The sequence below is a fragment of the Echiichthys vipera genome (assembly GCF_963691815.1).
Source record: "Echiichthys vipera genome assembly, chromosome: 22".
Classification (NCBI taxonomy): Eukaryota; Metazoa; Chordata; class Actinopteri; order Perciformes; family Trachinidae; genus Echiichthys; species Echiichthys vipera.
In genome coordinates this window covers 10192363-10217195 of record NC_139847.1, presented here as the reverse complement: position 1 = coordinate 10217195, position 24833 = coordinate 10192363, and the positions used below count along the sequence as shown (strand labels likewise).

General features: G+C 40.5%; 1 protein-coding gene across 2 annotated transcripts in view; it reads left to right on the top strand.

Moving 5' to 3' along the window:
- Positions 1-16736, top strand: part of LOC310963799 (protein Dok-7-like) — a 36557-nt gene extending 19821 nt beyond the window's left edge. The window contains exons 8-12 of one of the 2 annotated variants that reach the window (XM_083936724.1): positions 40-88; positions 2477-2565; positions 5055-5124; positions 11660-11839; positions 14897-16736. In XM_083936724.1, the coding sequence (XP_083792850.1) occupies positions 40-88; positions 2477-2565; positions 5055-5124; positions 11660-11839; positions 14897-15033 (525 nt within the window). In that variant the 3' untranslated portion in view covers positions 15034-16736. The remainder of the gene's footprint in view (positions 1-39; positions 89-2476; positions 2566-5054; positions 5125-11659; positions 11840-14896) is intronic. The other variant, XM_083936725.1, reaches the window with a different exon arrangement.
- Positions 16737-24833: the final 8097 nt, after the last annotated feature.

The window sequence follows — 24833 nt, the reverse complement described above, 5'->3', positions numbered from 1 at the left end:
CAGAATGTAATCAGTTGCATTTTCTGCTTCATCTCACAGGGGACACCGTACATCCCTGCCAGTGGTTCAGCAATACCTGCAGTACCAGGTAAGTGTAATCAGTTGAAATATTCTATGTGCACTGCATGCATTGATCTGTGCATGCATGAACAGAGTTGATGCATGTTTGAAGGAAAATAAAAACATTCATAATTTGCTGCAGCATCCACAGTTTGCTAGTTTTGGACAGAAATCCAAGAGTGTTTTTTTTGCCTCCAGAACATCATATTTTCAATCCAGCAGATCAAAGTGTTGACAAATCACCACGCAGACCGTTCACAGCCAGCGAAAACAATATTGCAATGGAGAAAATTCTGGAGGAGCCCTGCGCCTCTCTTATGTCTGGAAGCATCCGCAGCTCCGAGAAGCCAACACTGAGGACGAGTGAGGATTCACCGCTGCCAAAGAAAGGAACGGAGAAATTAGCCACGCTCTTGGCTGATCTGTTAGGCTTTCCAAGCGCGGATAGGCTGCCTGAGGCAAAGACTAACAGACTGAACCTGTATGAGTCAATGAGCTCTAGATTTGCAAATGAGCGGAAATCTGCACCAACTGCCACCTGTGTACTAATACAAGACTCGCAGCAAGACAAAAGAGCTGTCATTTATGAGACCTGTTTAAAGTGTCAAGGAGAGAACTGCCACCCTCCTCCACGGGCCGTACCTGCGGAGATGTACCGCAACAGGAACGTTTTCACTTTACCGACCGTGCCGTGCCCGAAGAACAGCCAAGAGCACACAGCAGCTGCTAATGAGGAACCGCTCTATCAAGCTACCGGTGATGGATCGCAGAGCGCGGAGGCCGGGCAGTGTCAGTATGAAGAGATGAATGGTCGCTCAGTGATAAGTGAAGGTAAGAGGCCTCTTCTCCGGTTTCCTCTTCAACTCACAACAACGCATCTACGATTCCTTCGGTGTCCTTTTTCTTCTTCTTCACTCCTTTTGAAATGGCTCTTTTCTTTGTTTCCGTCCTATTTTTCTTGTTTTATCATCAATAAATAAAAAAAACCCACTTTCCTTTTGGCTTCTTTTGTTTGATCGATTGCATGTTTTTTTCCTCTGCACTCTGTGATGTTTTCTTTTGTTTTGCTGTTTCTGCCTGAGTTTTACTAGGGCTGTGAACAAGTTGTCATTGCAAGAGATGCACCAGAAATGATTTATAGGCTTTACCGGGCTCTTAAGGCTAAAGAAACAAATCAGTACCACTTTCTTGTTCTGTTATAAAGCTTTTAAAAGTTGTAATCAATGTCTTTATTCATGGTTAAGAAATCCTTTACCGTTGCATTTTAAATGGGTTTTTAAGTAAACTTTGTGGGCGCCGCCTCTTGGCCTCGTGGTTGCTTTCTTTCTGAAATAATCTGAAAATAAAAATGTATTCAAAATTGATTAAGCTTCTATTTATCAATTAGCAGCATCAGTACTTAAGAGAACCTACCTGGCAAGCTGATATATCCTCTTATTAATGGCCAATATAAAACTATAAAGCATTAGTAAATGATTTATTAGCCACTAATAAGGTATCTGTTAAAAGTTTGGGTGACTTATTGAGAGTGGTACCAAAAGCAGAATTTTATTAAAGGAGTGTGAGAAACTAAACTTGTCAGCTCCTTCTGGTGGCCACATTAAGTAATGGTGAAGCTGTAAAGTAAACATACAGCAGCTTATACACTCAGTTGCCAGTTTAACTAAACTAATGCCAGCTTATACAACACACAACATTGGTTTTAGCAAGCTGTACCTAATAAACGGGCAACTGAGTGAGGCTAAGTGCAGTAAGGAAATCACTAATAACAGGATTTCTGCACAATTTTGGGCCTGAAAGTAGGAAGGTTAGGATTGATTTTGATAACAATTATGGAAAGGCAAACTAGCAAATCAATGTGCCAAATATGAATTTGTTGGGACAGTAAACACACTTAATAGCCATTTATTTTTGCTTAATTATTTTGGTAGTTACTGCACTTAGGCTTTTTAGGGCAGTTTAAATGGCAGGCTCTAAAGGCTTTCTACATCATAAAACGGAAAGTATCAGTGATAACAGTGTTAACTTAGATTGGGTTTCATATCTGAACAGGAAATTATACTAAACTTTCTGCTGCATGTTGGATCTCTTTTTGTTGTCTGGCTCTTGCATGTTGTCTTGTTATCAGTGCAGCTCTTATTTCCAGCGTCAGGGATGTCATTACCCCATGCTTCATAGTTAATGGTGTTATGAGATGATGAATCAATCCACTCCAATCAATTTGTTTACTCCACTGGATCTGGACTAATTCATGTAGTTATACTCTTCAGAGAGAAAGAGGACCATATCTGATTTTGATTTACAGAACGGATTAAAAAAAACACAATGTGGGATTATTTTTATGCCCTGGCTCTTTGCACACGAAATAGCAGTTTAATTTATTTTAATTAAAACACATTATATTTTTACCCACCAGACAAAAGGCTTAAGAGTAAAGAAGAAAGACGCAGAGCTGATCCCGCTTATGAGATCATGGAAAGTCGGGCGCCGGACAGGAACGCAGAGGTAGGCCAATCCAAAACTCTCTAATCCGCTTTGTGATACCACCCGCATTTTAACTGTGTATTTCATAGTTCTGAACTTCTTGTTCATTTAGTTTCCCCATATGTGGATTAGAATAAACAGTTGAGCAAGCGTGACGAGCCGACATCATAACATTAAAGTACTTAACTTGATGTATGTGCAGTCCCTTAAGCATAATCATTTGCGTTGGACTTCAGTGCGAGTGTTTGATGATGAGACACGTTGTCTTCAAAGTAAGAAAAGTGAAGCAGTAATAGAGTAGGGTTGGACACTATGACCTCAGAAGCAGACTCCAGCCATTTTCTCTGTCCGGACAATGTCCAGTTCGGTTTAGGCGAGGGGTGGCGTCAGGTTAGAGCGTGCAGGAGGCAGCACATGACGTGGATTGCACCACAGACACATGGCCGGTTGGTAATTTGGTCAAAAACAACAGAGTCTCCGTTCATTGAATTTTTCTGGTTGATTTTGGCGCCATTTTGTCACCGTCTTCGTGTAAATCACCCTTCTTATTCATGCTCCTATGTTTGTTTTCTTCCGGTTTCGCGTCAGGCGCATGATAGAAACTTCTACAGGGCTCTATTCCCAAATGGGACATTACACAGACTTTGCAGGGTAAAGTCCATTTGATGTCAGATCCAACTGACAGTTGCGTTCCCACATACTACTCCTCCGGGTAGTGTCTAGATAATTTCAGCTTTTCGGTGCATGTGTGAAAGGGCCTGCAGTTTCCATGTTGTTCTACAGAGGTGTTGATTCAACTTGATGGGCTGTTGAATTTCCCTGGTGTTATAACTCTCATTAAAGTAGCATTTATTGCCCAGACTGCAGTAGTTTTATCCAGGTTTATCTCTGAAATGAACTGTTTTAGAAAACATTGTATTTCCTTTCTTGCTTTGGCAAGTTTTGGACATGAACATAGTTTAACTGTTTGAATCTGTCCTTGGTTGTTTTAGTTTAGTTTAAAGGGATAATTGAATATTTGGGGAAATTAGGTCATTCATTTTCTTGCTAAGAGTTGGATGAGAAAATTGATGTGTACGGGTTAAACAAACACATATAAATGTGTTAATAATCAACTTTAGAGGTGAAGATTTTTGAAACACATTAGCCGTGCTATCATCCTCCCCCTTCTTCCAGTCTTTATGCTAAGCTATAATTTCCCCAACTCACTTATGGGAAGAAAATGAATGAATAAGTGGAATACAGGTAATGTTATCAGTTTATTTTCCAGCCTACATCACAGGGCTGGATGCTGTTGAACGTGAGCAAGTTGATTTAAACCCTGGAGAGTCCTGATATGGGACATGGATAATAAAAAACAATGCTAGTAGTTGTTAATTAAAGTGTTCAAATGCTTTAAAGGGCACCAATATTCTGTACTCAGCTAGTGCCCATTAGTTATTCTCTTTTATGTACTAGTGTCATTCATTCTCAGCATTGTGATGGCCCTACAAAGGAATCCCTCTTTGTGTGCACTGAAGTTTAAAAGGTTTGCCCATCCATAACCATGAGCCGTGTTTCAGCATGTAAGACGTAGCCCTGAGCTCTCAGTACATTCTAAATATCTGCCTCTGTCAAGAAATACTCCTGGCATATATATACTCCTATATAATATACACTGGAGATCAACATTACAGGACAAATTAATAATACTTGATTTTCTCTTTTTATTTATTCTATTCTTGATTTATCCTTTATTTTGTAAAAAAAAAAAAAAAAAAAAAAAAAAAGCAGTGAGCAAACTTAAAGAACAGTAACCACTGTATCAGAAGAGAATATTTAAACAATGTTTGTCTTCGGGTTTCTCTCACTGCTCTGGTTTGATCTTGGTCCATTCTTCTTCAGTCTCTTCCACAGTTCAGCAACTGTAGTGGGTTTCTTAGACTTTACTTTGTTGCCGTGGATTTTCCAGAGGTTCTCTATGGGGTTTAGATCTGGACTCTGACACTTCCTCCTCCAAATATAACTGACTTCTTTAGACACTTTAGGCTCAGTCTCTCCCCAAACCAATGCCAAACATGATGTTTCTATCAGACCGGAATAAATTTAACTTGTCATGGTTTGGGGGCTGTTTTCTGCAGCAGAGTTGGGCCTCTTGCACATCTACATGGCAGGGTGAATGCAAATGTTTATGTGAACCTCCTCCGGCAATGCGCTAACTTTCACTTCAATTGTCTCCAATCAGCTGGAATTGTCATTCAAGACAATGTCCCCTGTCACACTGCAAAACCGGTTAAACAGTTTCTAAGAATATTGAAATGATAAAATGGCCGGCCCAGAGTCCAGATAAACACCCCATAGAGAATCTCTGGAAAAATAAAATATATACGTATAAAGTATTATATATAATATAAAACTCCTGTCCACTGAACTGTTGAGAAAGTCCTTGTCACACTTCTTATGTAAAAAAGGTATTCGTATAGTTACTGCAAATTCTAATCCACAGTGCTTACTGTCTGTGTGTCTCACAGGCAGAAGAAAAAAGCAAGTACGAGCTAATGGGCAGCTGTGGTCAGCAGAGGTTCCTCCAAGAGACTGAAGGTGAGTGAGCACAACATCAGGTGATGACCATAACTGTGCTGCTTTTCCTCAACCAAGTCAGTGAAACATACGCAGATTATTGGTTCTGTACCTGCACAAAAAGATGATTTGGACATTTTCATCAGTGTATTACCCAGGCTTCTTACAATAACCAGGACCCACTTATACAAAGTGAATTAAATTCATGATTCATGTACCTGAATAACCAAGGCTGTAAACACGTCACCTGTTGCTCGGTGTGCTTGAATAAATAAATGAGACGAGACTTATTCATTGTCTGAAATTGCAGACCGGCACGAAGCAGTGGGGTGATGTTAGGAACAGACACGTACTCCACACACATACTGTTTACTTGACTTTATTCAGGGTAATAGACTGTGACATTGACAGGAAGTTGTTTTCATAAAGTGCATAGCATATAGTGTACAGAGCTGCATAGACACTGACAATATCTGGAGCCAGTTGCACCAGCTCTTCTTAGGTTCAGACTTACTAAATTAAAGCACATTGCCCCATACCAACTAGTTCTTAAATAGATTTGAACTAGTTATTTCTAAGTATTTGCACCCAGTAACTGCCAGGTGCTACTGTTGCGCAGCTAACTTGCTAATGTTAAACCTGTTTACTGTTTAGATTGAAGAGTAAGAGAGGTTATATGGATTATGGTTGACATATACAAGACAAAAACTATAGAACGTTCAGTTTCTAATCTGCACAAATTGAATAAGGGCGCACTCACACTGTCCTTCCGCACCGCGCCCCGGGCTTTAGGGTACTTGTCCCCCCCCTCACTCTCCCCCCGCTGGCCAGGCCGTTTGTTCTCAGACTGCCTGGGCCTCGGTGCGAATGCTTCTTGCCTGTCCATACGTCATCACGCCGTAACAAGTCACACGCATTGATGACGTCATTGCAATGCGTCGCTTTGTTTACAAATCTTCCCATAGACCTCTGAGTTTTTGTGCGTCTTCTCCGATTGTTTTTGAATATTTTCATCCCACCAAATCTACAGTAAACACTCCACCTCCGCATCACACCAACGTGAACCTTTCGCCGCCATTGTTGTTGTTCTTAGGTGCGGAGCTCGCGTGTAACGATACATCAGAGAGACAAACTGGGGCTAAAGGGGAAAATCAGTTTAAATTGGGTTAATTCATGTGATTTGTGATGCCTCTCATGTGCTTTAGAACAAAGGACTCTGTTCAGCCTCTTGTCTTTCATTGTGTAATGGAGCGCTCACTGCAGCGTTAACATTTATTTATCCATCTGCATTTATGTAACGCCATAAAACTCGAGTTACATAAGAGCCAGTCGTGTCAAAGAGAAAACACACACAGATGTCTGACCAAACAGAGTGCAGTGGTGCACGATGGGATACCTGCCCTGATGGTGAGGTGAGAGAACAGTTGTCAGCGAATGTTTGGACACTTAAGCATCCCACACCCAGAAACATGCCCTCAGTCTAATGCACACCTGCTCTAGAAAGTCCCAGCAGCTGTCACAATGTGGCACGGAAACCATCAGTCATGTCCTGTACCTGCGCGCGCGCGCGCGCACACACACACACACACACACACACACACACACACACACACACACACACACACACACACACACACACACACACACACACACACACACACACACACACACACACACACACACACACACACACACACACACACACACACACACACACACACACACACACACACACACACACACACACACACACACACACACACACACACACACACACACACACACACACACACACACACACACACACACACACACGGCTCGATTTCCCATGTCATATTTCCCATCATCCTGCCTCAGCAAGCAGTTAATGGATGGGGACGCTGCAGGAGGTGGCCCAGTCCAGCAACCCATGAGGATGCAGGCTCGATGGCGACTGAAATGAGTAAAAGATTTCATGTGATGTTAAAGCAGTTACACTTTCATAAAATAGTGCAGTTAGCAGCTACCAATGATGACTTTATATCGACGTACTTTGGTTCAATATTGAGACATCCGTTCAGGCATTTTTCCCTGTGGCACTAATAGTGTTGAGGCCCCTATACACTGATGCAATAACAGCAGTTTCATTGTATGTCACTTTACCAATCTATAATGCAATACAGTTCAAGAGCAGCACAAACTACATCCTCTAAAGCAGTTTCAACAAAAGCTGAGCATTATAGCCTTCATGAAAGCAGGATATATTGCAGGGCTGTTGTATTAAAATGCATTAGTTTGAGTGAAGACCAAGGATGTTTCTACCACGAGCGTAAATGGGCCTTTAGTCTAAGCTGCACAGTTCAGTCTGGTAATTCCCACCCTTGTTGCGCCATACTGAGAGTTGCTCTTGTATATATCATCTGGCAGTCGTCCGGTTGGCTTGGTTATGCGATTCAATGAGCAATGTTTTTGATTAGAAGCTGCTGAGTAGCGTTGTCCCGGTCAAGTCCTTGTTGGCAGGTGGAGCTGCGGAGAAAGAGTTTGTGTGAAAGCCTTGGCCTTTTGTCATTACTCCTATGGGTTCAGGCATGTTTTCATCTCCACATTGATGTTAGAATAACGCTGAAAGGTGGGAAAACAAAAAGGCCTCTCACACCAAAAGACACAGACGTCATTAGACCTGTGTTCCCCCCCCTCAAAAGCAGTTGACTTTGTGAGTTTGGGTCACTAAGCTCAGCCAGGTATTGTCCCTGACACCTCCCCTGGAGATTTTGCCAAGTGTATCACGGAAAAGCCCCTCAGCCTTAGAACTCAGGGCAAAACCCATCATTGTAATGGCGGGCGTTCTAAAACGCGACACTTCTGCGAGGGCTGCTCGGTGGCTGATCAATTAGGGATCTGACCTCTGAGACGTTGACAACGGCTGCATCCGCCGGGACTCTGCTGGCGTCTAATGGCTTCTCACAGATTGTACGAGTGCCCCCTGGGGTTGATGCTTCTGAGCGGCTGGTAATGGCCGCTGCCATTTAGGGAGAGTCAATAGCAGGTGGAATCTTTTTTGTCCCCAAATGCTACGCTTTACCCAGCCTCTGAATAAAACATACCATGCTGTACCTACATGATAGTGTGATTAACTCAGCTGTCAAATACAGATACATATGTAGTCCATGACACTAAAATTATGTATTTCAGCACATGTGTATTTACTGTTAGAGTTGTACAATAACTATAGTCTGCTCAGACAGCCCCAGTGTTTTAAAGCAGTGAATGCCCTCAGATGATCCATTTTACTCCTACTGCTGTTGGGATCCTTTTACACACAAAGCAACTGTAGTTAAACATCCGTTTTCTGTGATCTAGATATTCTCTTTAATCTTCAAACATCAGCAGTCTCGCAATAACAGAGAAAGTAAATACATTTTTCAGCTGTGTTTATTTTGCTACACTATAAAATGTTTTTTTTTGTTATGAAAAGACAGTGCCCAAAAGGAGTATCGCAGTTTATCGGTTTAACGTATGGGCAGTGTAGCCAGTGTGAAATTGATAATAAGCTAAAAAGGGTTTGTGTTGGTATTTTGTGGTTAGTATTAATGTTTAAAGGTCCCATATTGTAAAAAGGTAGAATACCATGTCTTTTGGGGTTATAAAGCAGGTTGAGGTGCTAAATAAATGCCATGAAAGTATGAAAATTCTCACTGCACACAGCCCGTATTCAGAAATTGTGGCTTAAACGAGTCTTTAGGACTTCTGTACAGTTGTGATGTCACAACTACTGTATACCTATAGGTCTTTAAGTCCTGACCTAACGCCCTTTCAAAGTACTATTTCGGGGTCCAAGCCTCGTATTTCTACAATGCCGCAGTGCTGTTTTCCCTGTTTGAACAGGTCTGAGTTTAAAAAAAAAAAAAACGACGGCATTGTCATTTAACTGCTTTCCTACTGATGTAAAGGTGTCTCACTGAAGAAAGACGTGATTGTGAAAGGTTCAGTCGTTGTTGTTTGTTTTGTTCTACGGTGTATTTGGACCAGGAAATAAAATAGTATTTTGAAAAAAAAGTTACTTCAGACTTAAAGACCAGCTATAGGAAGGGAATGCTGCTACAGTGCTGTGAGTCATCCCCTTGCTGCAATGACGGTGCAGAGAGAACAGGCTTTTTTGGGAGGGGGTCTTAAAGAGACAGGTGTTAAAATGGAGCGACAGAGAGTTTATCCAGGTATATTCAGACAGGAGAGAATAATATGTTTTTGAACATTAAACTAGTAGCAAACAGAAATAAAAGTATGAACCTGAAAATGAGCATTATAAGGGACCTTTAGAAAATCTGATTGTGATGAATCACCTGGTATTCTTTTCCGTTATTGTCATATAAAATTTAAGATGAGAATACTGACGGCTTTATGTGTCCGGCTCTTCTTTGTACTTCCTTAAATGAGACTAGAAATAGCTTGTTGATTTTTACCTGTTGTGGCAAGTAGAACTGAAATGATTAGTCAGTTAATCAGGAAATTAATTGGCAACTTATTATAAAGCAACTGTTTTCATAATTGCAATATTGAATTAATAAATCAAGCAAAACTAACGCAACAAATTGGAGGATTCCCTGCTTATATTGTGGTTGTAGGATTTAAAGATGTAAGTGAATCCCTACCAAAGTGGCTAAAAATAATGGACATTCAACGGCAGGACAAGCTCAATGCTGCTGTTTGACAAACAGTGCTGATGAAGTGACCTAATTTCAATTTCATCAGGCTTTCCTTTCACTTATTTGTTCTATGTGCGCACACGTAACAGTTTACACCACTGTTCAGGACAAATTCAGTATATCTTGCTTTTCACTGGTCTATTCTTGGGGGAGAGCAGAAGCATTCAGGTTATGCAAATTATTTAAGATATCCTTGAGTGTACTATCCCTGTTTTTGAAGGTTGCAGCTATCTTTGCTGGTGTTGTAGACACAGGCTTTGAAAAAAAACCCAAAAGCATGGTTTGACACGTCGCACAGAGTTAAAATATGCACATATTTGATGCCGTTATTCTGAAAGTGCATCAATAAGACATTTACACTGCACCTCTTTATACTGGCTTTTAGGGTTTATGACGTGTAAAGCTTCCTGTTTTCACAGGAAACCATCTATCAAACACAATAAACTACACGGACGACACACTTCAGGCGACACTGGCTACAATTGATTTGTTTGACAGGAAAAGCTGTTCAGTTGAAATGGGTGGAGGCGACGTTTCCTGTTAGCTTTACTTGGCACCTTTTCCTGCTGACTGCATTGATCAGTTGCATAGGTTCATCATGCATTTATTTTTTATAAAACCCAAAACAGATTATGGAAAGGTATATGCTTTTCTTTAACAGGGGTTTACTTCTTTTAAAGTTCCCATATTGTGCTCATTTTCAGGTGCGTTTGTTTTTTGTGTTTTTACTAGAACATGTTTACATGCTTTTATGTTCAAAAACACATTTTTCTCATACTTTTTGAATATACTGGTATTCACCTTCTGTCTGAAACACTCTGCTTCAGCGCCTGTCTCTTTAAGCGCCCTCCTCACTTACTTTCACTCATTTGAGCACTGATGGTGGAATTAAAAGGGCAATAAGTTACAGTTTTACTGCCTCATACTATAACACAAAATGACCATAATGCACCTCCTAATTTATCCCTGGGACCAATAGCTAATTATGTATAATTAGCCTCTGGGGGGAAAGGGGTAATTCAGTGGAGTACACAGTGTACCAGTGTAGCTATTTTGTTCTGCTGAAAAGAATAAAGTGACGTTAATGTAGATGTCGGCATTTCAATGACTCTAATTAAAATCAGGTTGTTGATAAGGACTGTTGCCTCAACACTTCCTAACCCAGGAGTGGAAAATCTTCTAGCTTTTGATGAAGGTTATAATGACAAAGTGTTGAAATACCACCAGCCATATCCTTCATTTCATTATTATCTTTTAATTAAGGTCATAATGACAAAAACAAATCCCCTCCTTTCAAGAAAGACTGGTGTTACTTTATCATTTTGATGGTATCAACAAATCCCATGAATAGACCAAATTTATTATACTTTGGATTGTTTTTATAGCCACAGCCTGACGGAGCTTATTCCTCTGTGTCGTAGAACGCAATTGTTTCCCAAAAACTATTAGAAGCACATGAAAGAGCCATGCTATTGCATTGAAGTGACCTATTGTTAATTACAACAAACACAACCAGTGTAGAAAGCTGAAAACGAATCCCCAAGCAAAACACGTGGTCAATCAAAATGCCGTGAAATGACTGTCTGTGTTTGGGTAATGATGAAATAGTCATCCAAATGACACTGCTTGTCTCTTTTTTCTGTTTAAAATAGTTTTTGGATGGACAAAGGAGTTATTTGGCAATGTGAGGTATCAGGCTGTGGCTACAAAGACAAATCTTGTTACCGGGATAAATAACTTGTTGGTTCTGGTCTCTTCTGGGATTTTTTTTGTTGATAAAAATAAGTTCACACCTTTTTTTTTTTTCTTTTTTTTTTAAATGAACAAAACTCCTCCCGAGCTCAATTAACACGTTGTTCCTCTTGTGTTGACAGGGGCGGTGTTTGTTTTCCCCCCAGAGGCACCGCTTCCTGAAAGGCCTCGCAGTGAAGGTGTGACGTATGTGAATATTCCCGTTAGTCCCACGTCCAAGAAGCAGCTCAACTACATGGAGCTGGGGCTGCAGGAGCCGGGTCCTGGCCCTCGAGGCACTGTCGCACATCTCCCCCCTCAGAGTTAAGATTAATCCTGTGTCCCTGTGTAAATTGTTCCTTTATCCCCGGAAGGCAAATATATATCAAATTAGTGTTTATGCTTTAAATAAGTACTATAACAATTATTTTCTCTTCCTGTTAAACAGTTTCAAATGTTTGTTGACTTATCCTGACTCATTAGAGGCTTTTATAAAAGTTTGTCCAATTAAATGAGACCTTGGGTGACGCTGGCGGCGTGGAGAGACTGGTTAATGTCCAACTGCCTGTGGTTGGTGGGCGAACTGGTTAAAAGTTGGCAAAGATGTCCTTTCATCTTTCCCTCGTCCTCCAATCGAACAAGTGAGGGAAGTGCGCATGGAGCCAACGGTCCTCTGTGGCACAGTTTTGCGCTAAGCTCTTAGCCTGCCTGCACTTTGGCAGTCCAATCGAATGCAAAGGATTGGATCTGAATCCTTTTTGCAACTGTACACTTCTCAGATATCCTCTTTTACTGGGAAATGCGTCAGTACAGAAGCTAAAGACGCTCTAACTTACATTTCACAGGGACTATATATAAATTAAAGTGCTGCTACACAAATAGCTTCTGTTTAAAGCAGTAATGATTGGTTAGTACCTTATTCAGACAGCTGCCACGTTGAACAGTTGGGGGGGGGGGGGGCAAACTCCACCTGTGGAGAAAAATCCACTGTTACTGTTGGGCATACGGAAGCATCAGTTAATCATTCACTACAGATAACTCAAATACATCATTGCAAAGCTAATAAACGTACTACTACTACTTGACTGAATTAACTGAGACAATTGGAAGATAAGGCGAGGCTTGAAACATTCCTCGCATGTGCGTCCTCATGCATAACAAACAGAGTGTCCTTGGGCCAGACAGTGAACCCAAAGGCTGTGGTTAGATAAGATGGTGACGAGCCTCTGTCATTAATGCACAAACGCGTGGGTGAACAAGACATGTAGTGTAAAGTGCTTTGAGTGGTCGGAAGACTGGAAAGGCGCTTTGTTAATGCAAGTCCATTTTCCATTCATAAAAACCACTAGTAGTGCTCAAACACTCCACAGGGATACTTTAAGTATCATGCGTGTGGATGGTAGGAGAGTGGACAAAATGTGTCGGTCTGCAGCAAAATAATAATAATAATAGTAAATAAAATCTGGTCGGATTCATAAACTTACTTTTTGGAAAGTTCCTGATTTAAACCTAAATGATGCCAGTTTATTTAGGAAAAGTTCTTGTAAGTCTACTTGACATGTCTGACACAAGAAGTTTCTTTTTAGAAATACATCGATATGGATTTCCCCAGTACCACATATGAAGAATCACTTTAGTATGTGTATGAAACACTCAGGTTTTGCAGGTACAGCTCTCGAACATTTTCCACCCTAGAGGGTAATAATATGACAGTAATAGCAGTGACGTTGCATTATTGCATTTAATCCTCTTTTAACTGTTAATCCTGCCATATTTTATATACTTACGGTATATTGGTGGCTAGCCTTAATGAAGGCAGACACACAAAACTTAATCATTGACATCATTATGAAAACCCCATTAATGAACCGCGCCACCTTATAAATCACTCACATGTACCAGAGCATTGCCCAAATGGACATGCTGTAAATGGCAATCAGCATTGTAAACTACAACATCACATGCATGAAAACCTGTTAATGCATTTTCAAACCCCATCAGGAAATCATGAAAGATTCATGAGGAATTCTGATGAGGATCTTTAATAGATTAGATGTAAGCAGATTTTAATGCAAAGGTTTGAATTGAAAAGAAAATTACAATCCTGAATTGATTAAATTTAAAGTGAAAGGACCCCAGTCGTGCCCTTACGTTACACGGCTTTCTCATCTGCTGCACAGTCGTATTTCTGATCTGTGCAGCTCTGAGGAAAAGTAATATTTAACAAAACAAAAAAGTTCAAATCCTGCAGGCAGACATGAAATGACCAAAACAAACCAGAATATCAATGTCAAGCAAGAGAGAAAAGTGGCTCTTGATACACGATTGTTCTGTAATTCTATTTCACTTCGTCAGAGTTACAGGAATCGCTCCCAAACGATTGAGCAGATTTCCTCTCGTCTCACTAAAAGACAGCTGAGTCCTTGTCATCAGAGACGCTGTGGTGAGCTGTAATTGACAGACAGGTCGGCAATCGGCGTCACTGCCCTCAGGAATATGAGGACCTCTTTGATTCTGATATGAGAGAGGTTAATATCTGATGTCAGCAATACAGTTTACATCCTGGCATGTGGCCTCATTAATCTGTCACCAGGGAGGGGCGTCCTATCTCGCCACTAAAAGGGGGTCACAGGGCATTCAGAACGCAGCTGTGAATTTACTGGCTCAAATGGGATCCTCCTCCAGGGACTATTGATGTGTTGTTAGTAGCTGGTTGTGATTTCCTCAATTTTATGAGACTGCAACACGCATAACTCAAGCAGGAGACAGCGGATGACAGCAATACTTGGGGCGATTCCCGCTCATGCCGTTAAAGCCTGACATTGCGCTTATTTGATTTTCACCCTACGAAGGGCACCAAGTGATGGCTATGTTAGTGACGTGCATATGGAAGACGGTACTCGGGGGGGAATTTCAAAGGCTTCATGTGAATCATTTGCATATTCTTCTGCATTGTGTGACGACGCTCAGTCGCATTTCGTACAACATTACATTGGCAGCAAGAGCAGAGATCCACTCCACGCTGAACTCTCTGTTGTCATAAGCCTTTTACTTATGCATCGGCATCATGTTACACAACCTTTGGTGACCATATTAGTTGACTGAGCAACATTAAATTAGAATTGAAAGCAAATCCATATCAGGCAGTTTTACTTGATGCAGCCACACCTTGCCAATCTTTACTACAGTTCCAAGCCTAACAAAGTTTACCCAACAAAGGTAGAGAGGCATTGATTAATAGGTAAAACTTTTCTAGTATTGCTAAGATAGAGCGCCATTTGCAAACAAAAGCAGCTAGCTGTACCGTAGCAAGCCAAAAGACTAACTCCACAGCGATGAATATTAAAAAATAGACTTTCTATGTTTTTGTGTCTTGACAGGAAAGAGCACCACCAAGTACGCCCAGATTGACATCACCGCTACAGAGACGGCACACAAAGTCGGCACGCAGCATGCTCTGGGTCGGCAGGAGGGCCTGCATACTCTGGAGCTGAGAAGAAAGGGGACGCCACACTGATTTTTTTTTCCCCCATCACTGAACTGTTGATCTCAGCAGGATGTTTTTTTTTCCCAAGACCACACTGAACTCTAAAGTTTGCATGAAATATCTCTCTGAGGGGGTTTTCAGTTGAGAGTTTTACTGTGGAATCCTTTCTCTGCTCTGTCCCTGAACTCCATCCGGTCTACACTTAATGTTGTCCGCCCAATGTCAATTTCTTTTGATTCAGACTTGCTTGTGTGATTACAAAGCAACTTCAGAAAGGTTTCGCACAGGGTCAGGAGCAACATTTCAATCCCGGTCTCCTTTGTGGACTTGGGCATCTCATTAAAAAGCATTATGTCAGTGTCGGAGCCTCGGGCTAACTCGGAGAAAGACATGCCAGTCCTGAGCCGACTCACTGGCCTCGATAAACCCCGAGAGCGGAGACATTTCACAGCTCACCCGGGCCATCCCTAATAACATGCAATATGCTGTTTGTGTCCTCGTTTAGTCAAACGAGGCAGACTCCACACTCAGTTATTTCCTCAGTGACAACCACATCAGTAATTCCACATGTAGTTGCACAAAAGTCATGTTGTATATTAATATTTAGAGAAAATTTGCATCTAATCCTACTCAGAATGCTTCAAATAATACAAGCCCAAATAGTCAAATCAATACTTATGCATAATTCTTCCACATTATGCATGGTGACTTTTTTGCCTGGGTGGAACTAATGGATCACTGTTTATCATATGAACAGAATCTTAATGCTGCTATTGTTTTTCCCCCGTCTGCATATCAGTTCATTAGTAAAAGGATTTACTGTGGAAAACCTCTTACTCTTTAAAAACAAATGTATCCCAGAACTGGCTGCCTTTGTCAAAAGTATGTATTTTAGAATAAGTTTGAAGTTGTTTTTTTTACTCACTGAAGTGGTAGAAATTATTTTTATTATTATTATTATCATTATTCCTAAATGTGTGTGCACATTGGCATTATCACAGAAAGTGCAATTTAGAAAAAATATAGATCTTTAGTATGTGTTTTCTAGAGCTATTTTAGTCCCATACTCCACTGGATTACACTCCCATCACATTTTGATATCTGTAAATACATTTTCTTTCTATTTAGGTGATGTGGATTGTTATACAATATACATGTGAAGACAAAGTATGTACAGAAAAGACGTATGGGACAGTGCCTACTTCCTAAGGCACCCGTCTTCCTTCTTGTGATACTATTTGTCTTGTAAATTATTTATGACTCCTGCTTTGATGTGAGCGTTGTGTTTTCCTAGAGCTACAGTAGATCGTTTTTGGGACATTTCCCCTGTGTACAGCTGTAAACAGGTTTGGTACAATATTATGGGAAGTAGACTTACAGTTGTTTGTTTTCATTCAGCACTAAGCATTTTAATGAAGACTGATCAACAGTATGAAGGCAATCTCAAAATACATGCAAATTGTTGACGTAGAGTGTGCCGCTGAAATAATTATTGATTTGTATTGTAGTTATCAATTTGTAACTGATGTATTGGAGGAAAAGACTAATATGACGCTGATTAAATTATGCATTATAAAACTCAAGAAACGTCAAAGTATCTGTTTTAAGAAAACGGTAAAGACAAGCCAAAAAAAAAAGTCATAGTATAGTATCCCCAAAGCAATTTCAGTCAAAAGCAACTGAACTTGGTATTTGTCGAGGATGACATTTCACCTCTCATCCAAGAGGCTTCATCAGTTCATGAACGCATCTGACCAGGCTGGGACTGGTCCGTCCGTCGTCCTAGACATATAAGTCCAGTTGCTTTCGACTGAAATTGCTTTGGGGATAACGATTACCTGGACAACTGAGAACATTCACAAGCTCATAGTAGAGTATGTCGAAAAAGTCAAAATAACTCAAAATATAATATTTCCAAAAAATGCTTGAATCGGAAAAAATGATAGCCTGTCCAATGCAGTCATGGCTTAATTAGTAGAAAAAAATGCGTAAAGTCATCGAAAATTGTGTCCAAGAATAGAAAAAAAGTCAGTATAGTTTGTCGAAATATGTCCAAAAAATTCAAGATTCAGTCACAGCATATAGTGTGTCGAAAAGTCAGCATATTAAGTAAATTTAAATCCGTAATGTATAATATGAAAAGGCTGTGGTGTAGTAAGTTGAAAAAAAGTCAGCATGTCAAACAAGTTCTAGCATTGTACATAGTGTTACCAGCAGGCCATCGGCAACAAGCAAACATTTTGTGCTGTCCCTTAACGAGACATGAAATGCATGGATTCTGTCGTAAGTGTCTGTGGTCTTTTCCAATCATTTCTCTTTCAATAGTTAACATTTAATACAGGCGGGTTCGACTCCGACCTGTGGCCCTTTGCTGCATGCCCCCTCTCACCCCATTTCCTGTCTGTCCTATATAATAAAGGCTTGAAAAACTGCCCGACGTGCACCGTGATTGTCACGGGAATTATGTTCCATCATAAATGCTAGTGCTGTTAACTAAAGATAGGGATCTTGGTGGACTCCAAGATATTCTCTTTCATGTGCACTTTTCCTGTGTCCCCTCAATCATATCATGGTTCCCTAAATTAGCACTCAGTCATCAAAGCTTTGTGAACCCCTGGCCTACAGTATTTGTGCCTCAGCTGCAGAGCTTGTTTGAACGTTGTCACAGGACTAGTGCTGGCAAGCAGAGACTTAGTCTGTGTGTGCGGTGAAAACATCTTTGCAGGAAAGGATCTCAGAGCTCGAGCTTGGCGGCGTGAAAGCTTTGGAAGAGAGTGCACATTATTTTCAGTGTGCTACAGATCAGGCTGTAAAAAGGTCCAAATTAAAAGCTTTCACACAGAGGGACTATTAAGAAGGATTGTTCCTGTTCCACATATTTTCAAGATGGGGATGTATCATCTGCCAACTCTCGGTGAGTGACGTGATCCGCGCGACTAGTCACACAGTCACACAGTCACTCTCACTTTGGACATCAACTTCACTGACCTGGAAATGAAGCGTTCTTTGGAAACTCATTTACTCATTAAAATTTAGCCAGAGAGAGCAGAGGAATAAAGCATAATTGGCACCCTCTGTGGTCAAATATTGATATAAATACATTTATGTTAATACCATCGAGGGACTGGCTCCAGTAGTTAAATGAACTATGCAAATTCACAGACAGCTTGTGTGTAATTGCCTTCCTGAGTTTGATGCAAGAAGCAGCAGTTTAGTGTGTGTGGGTAGATGGTAATGGAAAATGGACTTGCATTAACACAGCACCTTGTCTTCCGACCACTCAAAGCGCTCTTACATGCCACATTCATTTGTTCACACACACATTCGTACACTGATAACAGAGGCTGCCACGCAAAGGTGCCACCTTCATACACGATCTGGGGTTCTGTATCTAACCCGAGGACACTTTGACATGCAGAGTGGAGGAGCCAGGGATCTGCTCTTTCATCCTTAACCACATCAGCTGCCCCATGAGTTTTAGTCTCTAATCTTAGACAACCATCTGTCTACCAGAACTGTCGACTTGAGAGTCAGCATTGAGTAACATTTGAGACTTGATCTGGTAAATTCCAAGGCCCCACCACAGCGACTTCCTGGTTGATCCAATAAGGAAGTGCCAAAAATTGCAGTTCTCTAGGAGCAGGTTTCAGTATAGAGCAGTTTCTCATTGACCCCCATGTTAAATAGGCCCCTTTTCACAGCATAATTAAACCTATTTAAGGCCTGGTACAAAAAAAACATTCTAGTCTGTATGTTTAGGTCATATCTCCATGACAACACTGAGGAGGGTAATTTTTTTTGTACCAGTCTAGATTTTATTTTAATTGGAAGTTAAAGTTTATGAATAACTAGGGGCGTGGTATTCTTGAGTGACAGCTATCCCCTGGCCCCCACTTCGCCCCCACCTCGGAGGTGTGCGTCAGCCAGATGAATGTATCTCCCTCCCCTCAACGTCACAGCAATGCCCTTTTTTTGGTCAGAGGAAAAGAAGCGGAGTCAAAGTCTGACAAGATGGCGACTCCTGTAGGCGAGTACGACTGGATCGAGTTGAGAAAACGTACCTCAACGGAGAAGTTACCTCCATTTTTTATACAGACTATGGTAAAAAAAAAAGCAATTGGGCATTGGACGGCCAGATGCAAGGCACTCATTTAGTTTCACTTGAAAGGGTTTACTTGGACTTGTACCGATTGACTCTATAGGGGAATTGAAGTATTTGTGTGTGTATTTGTTTCATGTATTTCTGTGTAAGTGACTGACAACTTTTTTTTTTTAATTGGTCCAGTATTGAAAATACTGAGAGTCTTAGATTGTTATATATCACACAAGATTTGACTTGAAACTTGTCACAAGTATTAAGACTTAATTGGCAACTTGAAACTTACTTTGACCGGACTACGACTTCAACGTCCATACTGACATTAGACTAGCCTCTTTTCCTCCTAAAATAACTCAAAACAGTTCTGCTATCTACATTGTCAGTCTACGTGGAATGTACTGTACAGGAAGCATATAAACACTACCTCCTACTGTTCCATTATATAACTGTTCAAGCCACTGATGTGTTCTGATTCACGAGTACACTGGGTTCAAAAAGAACACAAAAGCTGTGCAGGCATGGTGCAAAGATCGTTCTGTTCTTTGTACTGGTTCAATTATCTGAAATCTCCGTCTCCCTTTCTCCTCAGCATATTACGTCTACTGAATAAGTCATTGGTAGTTGCAAATCAAACTGTCGGATTTGCTTTGTCATTTGTATACTTACTTGTCAGAAAACTAATTCAAATAACTCAATCTGATTCATTATTCATGCACGGTAATTTAACCACCCCGTGCTTTTTGGTACTTCATCATCGATCCACTGCTCCTTTCATAAGACTACACTTCTTAAATTATGCAGAACCAAGAAAAGATTATTTTCAAGCAACAGAGCTTTAAGGCCAGATGGGAAATTCCTGCGCTTTAATAATTCTTTAAGAACAATAAATACATAAGTTTGTTCAGCCTCAGATTCTTGCATCTTTTCCACCCAATGACCATAAACTCCACTTCTACACTATCCTTAGTCTCTTATTTACATCATCAAGACAAAATAAAGTCGTAATAGGCATAATTCACAATAACAATTCCCTCAAAAATAAAGCAGAGAGAAAAAATCTATCATATATTAAGGACAAGCTAGATCCAAAGGAACTGTCTGATCTTCTAAATCAATGCAGTGCTGCGCTGCGGAACTTAAGAGCTCCAATTCCTTCTTTTATATGTCATAACAATGGGTCACTGGTGATGTGCAGAGGCATTCCTCCAAACTGCAGGCAAAGAATTTAAAAATGACAGCTACATTTCATTTCCCAGTCTGTCGGCTTTGTTGGCGTTTTCAAACGCACACCTTCAGACTGTAAAAGAAGAATCCACGATTTAAAGATTGATGATGATTTGACACTACTCATTATGCGCTTCATTAACACCAACTCTCTGAAGACGCTAATAATATCACTGTAACTGCTGATCTTTGAAAATGAGACGGTTTATTCAATGAGGTTCATTTGCATAGAAAGGGGCTGAATGTATACATATTGCCTAATTCAAATATATGTGACTCTTTTTGCTTAGCAAGGCAGTTAGGGATGCACTTTTTGTTTCGTTATTTGTGCGGGTTTAGTGGGCCCCACAGGGAATTATGACCAGACCCTTCACTTTTTACGTCTTTCATCTCATTGTTTTGGTTTTACGGCCCACACGTCGGGGTTCCCAGCACCAGTCCCAAAAGGCAAAGTTTGAGTCTAGACGTTAAACACCGTAGAGCATTTAGCAGCTAAAGAGACATGTATTTTCCTTCAGGAGCTGGTGGAAACCAAACTACAAGAGGAGAGGAACTAACATCAGTCATTTCCCATAGTTTATATTTCATGGGTCCACAATGCCTCATGCTATACATCACAAAGCTATGCCATCAGTAAACGTCACAACTGAATATATAAAAACAAAATCTCATCCCCTGCTCACAAAGTTATACTAACTTTTTGCATCATGAGTCTCAAACAAAGAGTACATACATCACACAAAATGTCAGACAACTTGACCATAATTCACCGAAGTAATATCACCTTCAACATGTAGAGAATTACAACACCTGTTACGTTCCACCTCTGCATCGTGTGCTGTATTGCCTAAAGGAAGTTAATTTAATTAATCCCACATGTGACCACAAGCATTCATTTCCCCACTGTCTATCGATCTGCTAATTGTCCTTGGCGTCCTCACTCCGTGATAGTTATTCATGCTACTCTTTTCCTCATGTTTCAATCAATTTCCATTCTGTGTAGTGCACAGCAACAAATTGGATTACTGCAGCACGTTCTTCAGGTGGTATTTACTAGAGCAACAGAGAGCTCAGACGACACGGAAATGAGTTATCTGTAGGGTAATTGTCTGCTTACCTTGAGATACAATATGCCGGGGGTATTAAATTCAAATTCAAATAGGTCCGGTTACTAAAAGTTTCCTTCCAGCAACAGTCCAAAGCTCTTTATGTCCCATAGCCTGCATCGCTCAAGTACAATGAAACGTTGTCATTTTACAAACACATTGAATTTGGTACTTTTATGGAAAACAAATAACCCAATCCAAAACCCAAAGCTACAACATAACCATATTTACACATCATTGTATTGAAGGAAAAAAATGGGGGGGAGTGGGGGCATGGAGCAGCATTAGAGGACAAAGGAAATTATTCTCAGCTTATTAGTTAGTTCATTTAAATAGCTATCTTCACCATAAATAAAATGTGTCTACACAATTAACTTAAGGCCTGCATTTAAAGTAAAAAGAAAGAAGACAGTTGCAGCAGTTGCAGCAGGCTCCATGCTGACATTTCTCACATCTCTCTCTGAAGCCTTTTTTTCTCTCTGGAAAGTGTCAACGCACGAGAAACAATCTCTTTGACTGGCGCAATTAAGTGCAGCTATTGCAGTATTTTCTGGTTTCGCTGCGCCCGCGGCCTTTAGCTACGATCGCCAGAAAAACAGTTATGCTCTGTGAAGTTTATTATTTATTCTCACTAATTTACCAGAAAGTGGCCAGGGGGTCCAGATAGGATAGTATATATTGCAGTATATTACCATTAATCTTAATATCGCTCACAGCTGTGTCATGAGTGCAGTCAAAGTAAATGTTCTCAGATCTGAAACGTCTCACAACTACGTAACGTCACAACTGTTGAGTCCGCTTTCACTAAGTGTCGAACAAGGGTCTCTGAACTCGCGCACTGATGCTTGAACCTCGACCTTGTGGCTTCTAAGTAAATGTTATGCCTCCACAAATAGCAGCTGATCTCTTTATCTGTCGGAAGTGATTTGTTGCAAATGGTCAAAGCCTGCAGGGTTTAGTAGCATTTCCAAACGGCAACCCAATAAACTCCAGCCGCTGACCTTTTTTGCTCTGGTCATTGGGCCTTGGTCATTGGACTTGTTCGGTCCAACTCGATTATGACCCTTAATGTCTCACACAAACACACAATGAGCCTCTTGTAGTCAGCGCCCACAAGGCATCTCAAGAGGAAATGCCTTAATTTTGTTGTTTATTCCCCCCACTACACTGCTTTTATTCTCTTTGGCCTGCAGCTGCTGATGCTTCCATGTCTTCTTTATTTGTGTTTTTCTTTCACTTTCAAATGTGCTCATATGCTGATAATAGTCTATTATAATTAGCTAATTACGTTACAGTTGTTGGTTTAAGGACAGCTAAGGACACAAACATCATTATCTCCGTACTGCTGAATACTGCCGAGACTGAAAATACACACCCACACTAAACCGTACATCAGTGACGGTACATTAGCGCTCTCAAAATGTTCATTGATACACCCTGATGAGTGTTTTTCTTTTTGCGGAGTACTTCAGCCTCCAAAAAAACCTTTCCCCATTTTTCAAACTGATTTACTCAAAATATGAATGGATCAGCCTTAAAATAAAATGCTCGGTTCATTTCAGTTACTTCCTTACCTGATGTCAACTAACTACCCCTTCTTCATTTTTACACGGACACGCAAATTATAAGAAAGTGTAAAAGGACACAGTAACAATATTTGGGAAGATTTTCTGGGAGCTGAATGTTAACACCACAACATAAAGGACGCTTGGACGTGATCACCGCAGCCTACAGATTTGCTCTCTCATTTCTCAATCTCTCATTATCTGTGAAGTTGCTCCAGGCTGTGTTCCTAATCTGTAGTTATGAATCACTCGCTTGTAGCTTTGGGAGAGATGATCATGGTGTCCAATATTGATCGAGCTCAGCTAACTAACGTATTTGAAAAAGTCATCATATCGCTGCAGGAGTCATGTGAAATGGACAAACAGCTGATGCATTTTTACTAAGTGTAAAACATTAGGGGATATTTTAGTAAAAGCGCTCAAAAAGCGTTTCTGACCTCGCTCGCTCTCTGTGTGACACATCGAGTGAGCGTTATTGCCGTATTAAGCCTTGTTAGGGTGTGAGTTACGTAATGCGCCAAATGGGATCTGTTTTTTCTATCTGTAAACAGTTAACAACAATGAATGTCCAGCCAAACACAAACACTTCAGCTTGATAAGCTCTTCTGCTGACTGTACTGAGAGGAGGCAAACAAGAGAAACTGTGAAGTGCCTCAAAGAACAACTGCAACAACAATGATCCCCTTTGTGACATCAGTGCATCAGTATTTTTTTTTATTGTTTTTTTTACCCCTGTCTTATCTATAGCATCTATTGATTTCCATGTGTCCTTTGTTCAGACAAAAGGGAGAGCTGATGGCTAAACATGAGGAATACTGTATCTCGCCTAACCTCACTAAAAAGTCCCATACATTAATTTTCAGCTTTGTACTTGTATTTTAGGTTTCTACTAGAACATGTTTACATGCTTTAATGTTCCAAAAACACATTATTTTTCTCATCCTGTCTGTCTGAACATACCTGTATTCACCCTCTGTGTGAAACGCTCCGTTTTATCGCCTGTCTCTTTGAGACCCCGTCCTGAAAAAGACCAGTCTGCCTTGATTGGTAATTGTTTCTGGGTCTTCTGCATATGCGCTCTTGGTGTCTCTGCACTGTCATTGCAGCCGGGAAATGGCTGTAGCAACATAGTTGTGACATCACAACTGCACAGAAGTCCTGACGGCTCCTTTAAAAACAATTTCTGAATACAGGCGCTGTGCATTTCTCTGTGGATTGAACGTTTTGATACTTTTACAGCCTTTAAACCTTGCCTTGCTGTTTAAATCTAGATTTTATCCTCTGTTAACTTTACTGTGTGTTTGTTTTGCAGGAGACAGAGAAGTTGCTTTAAAAGTCAGAACAGTTATCACAGCGAGGGCTGTGGGACACAGCGTGACTCAACTCAGCACGATACAAATGATCCTTTAAATGACTCGCTGATTTTTTGGGAAGCAAGTTATCAGTATTTCAAAAGGGATGTGAGGCGGAACCAGCAGACAAATTGGAAAAGTGATGAAGACTTTTAGTGACATCTGCTTTCTCAGTGCTGTGGCTTTGCTTTACAGTATGTGCTGATTGGCTTTCCTTGGGAAGTTTTTTTTTTAATTTAAGTTACTTGCCCACATTGGAATAAACTTTTAAAATTAACAGTAATAAAATCATGTCAGGGTGTTTTGATACAGGAATTAGCAATTAAACAGGAAATGCATGGTCCAAAGCTTGATTACCATTTTAAAAAACTACTTCTTGGACTTTGTAGACTGCATGTGTGTTCATATAGATATATAGATATACGGATATAAAGTTATTTGTCTTGACAGCACCCAAGTATAAATACATAATTATGACTATACA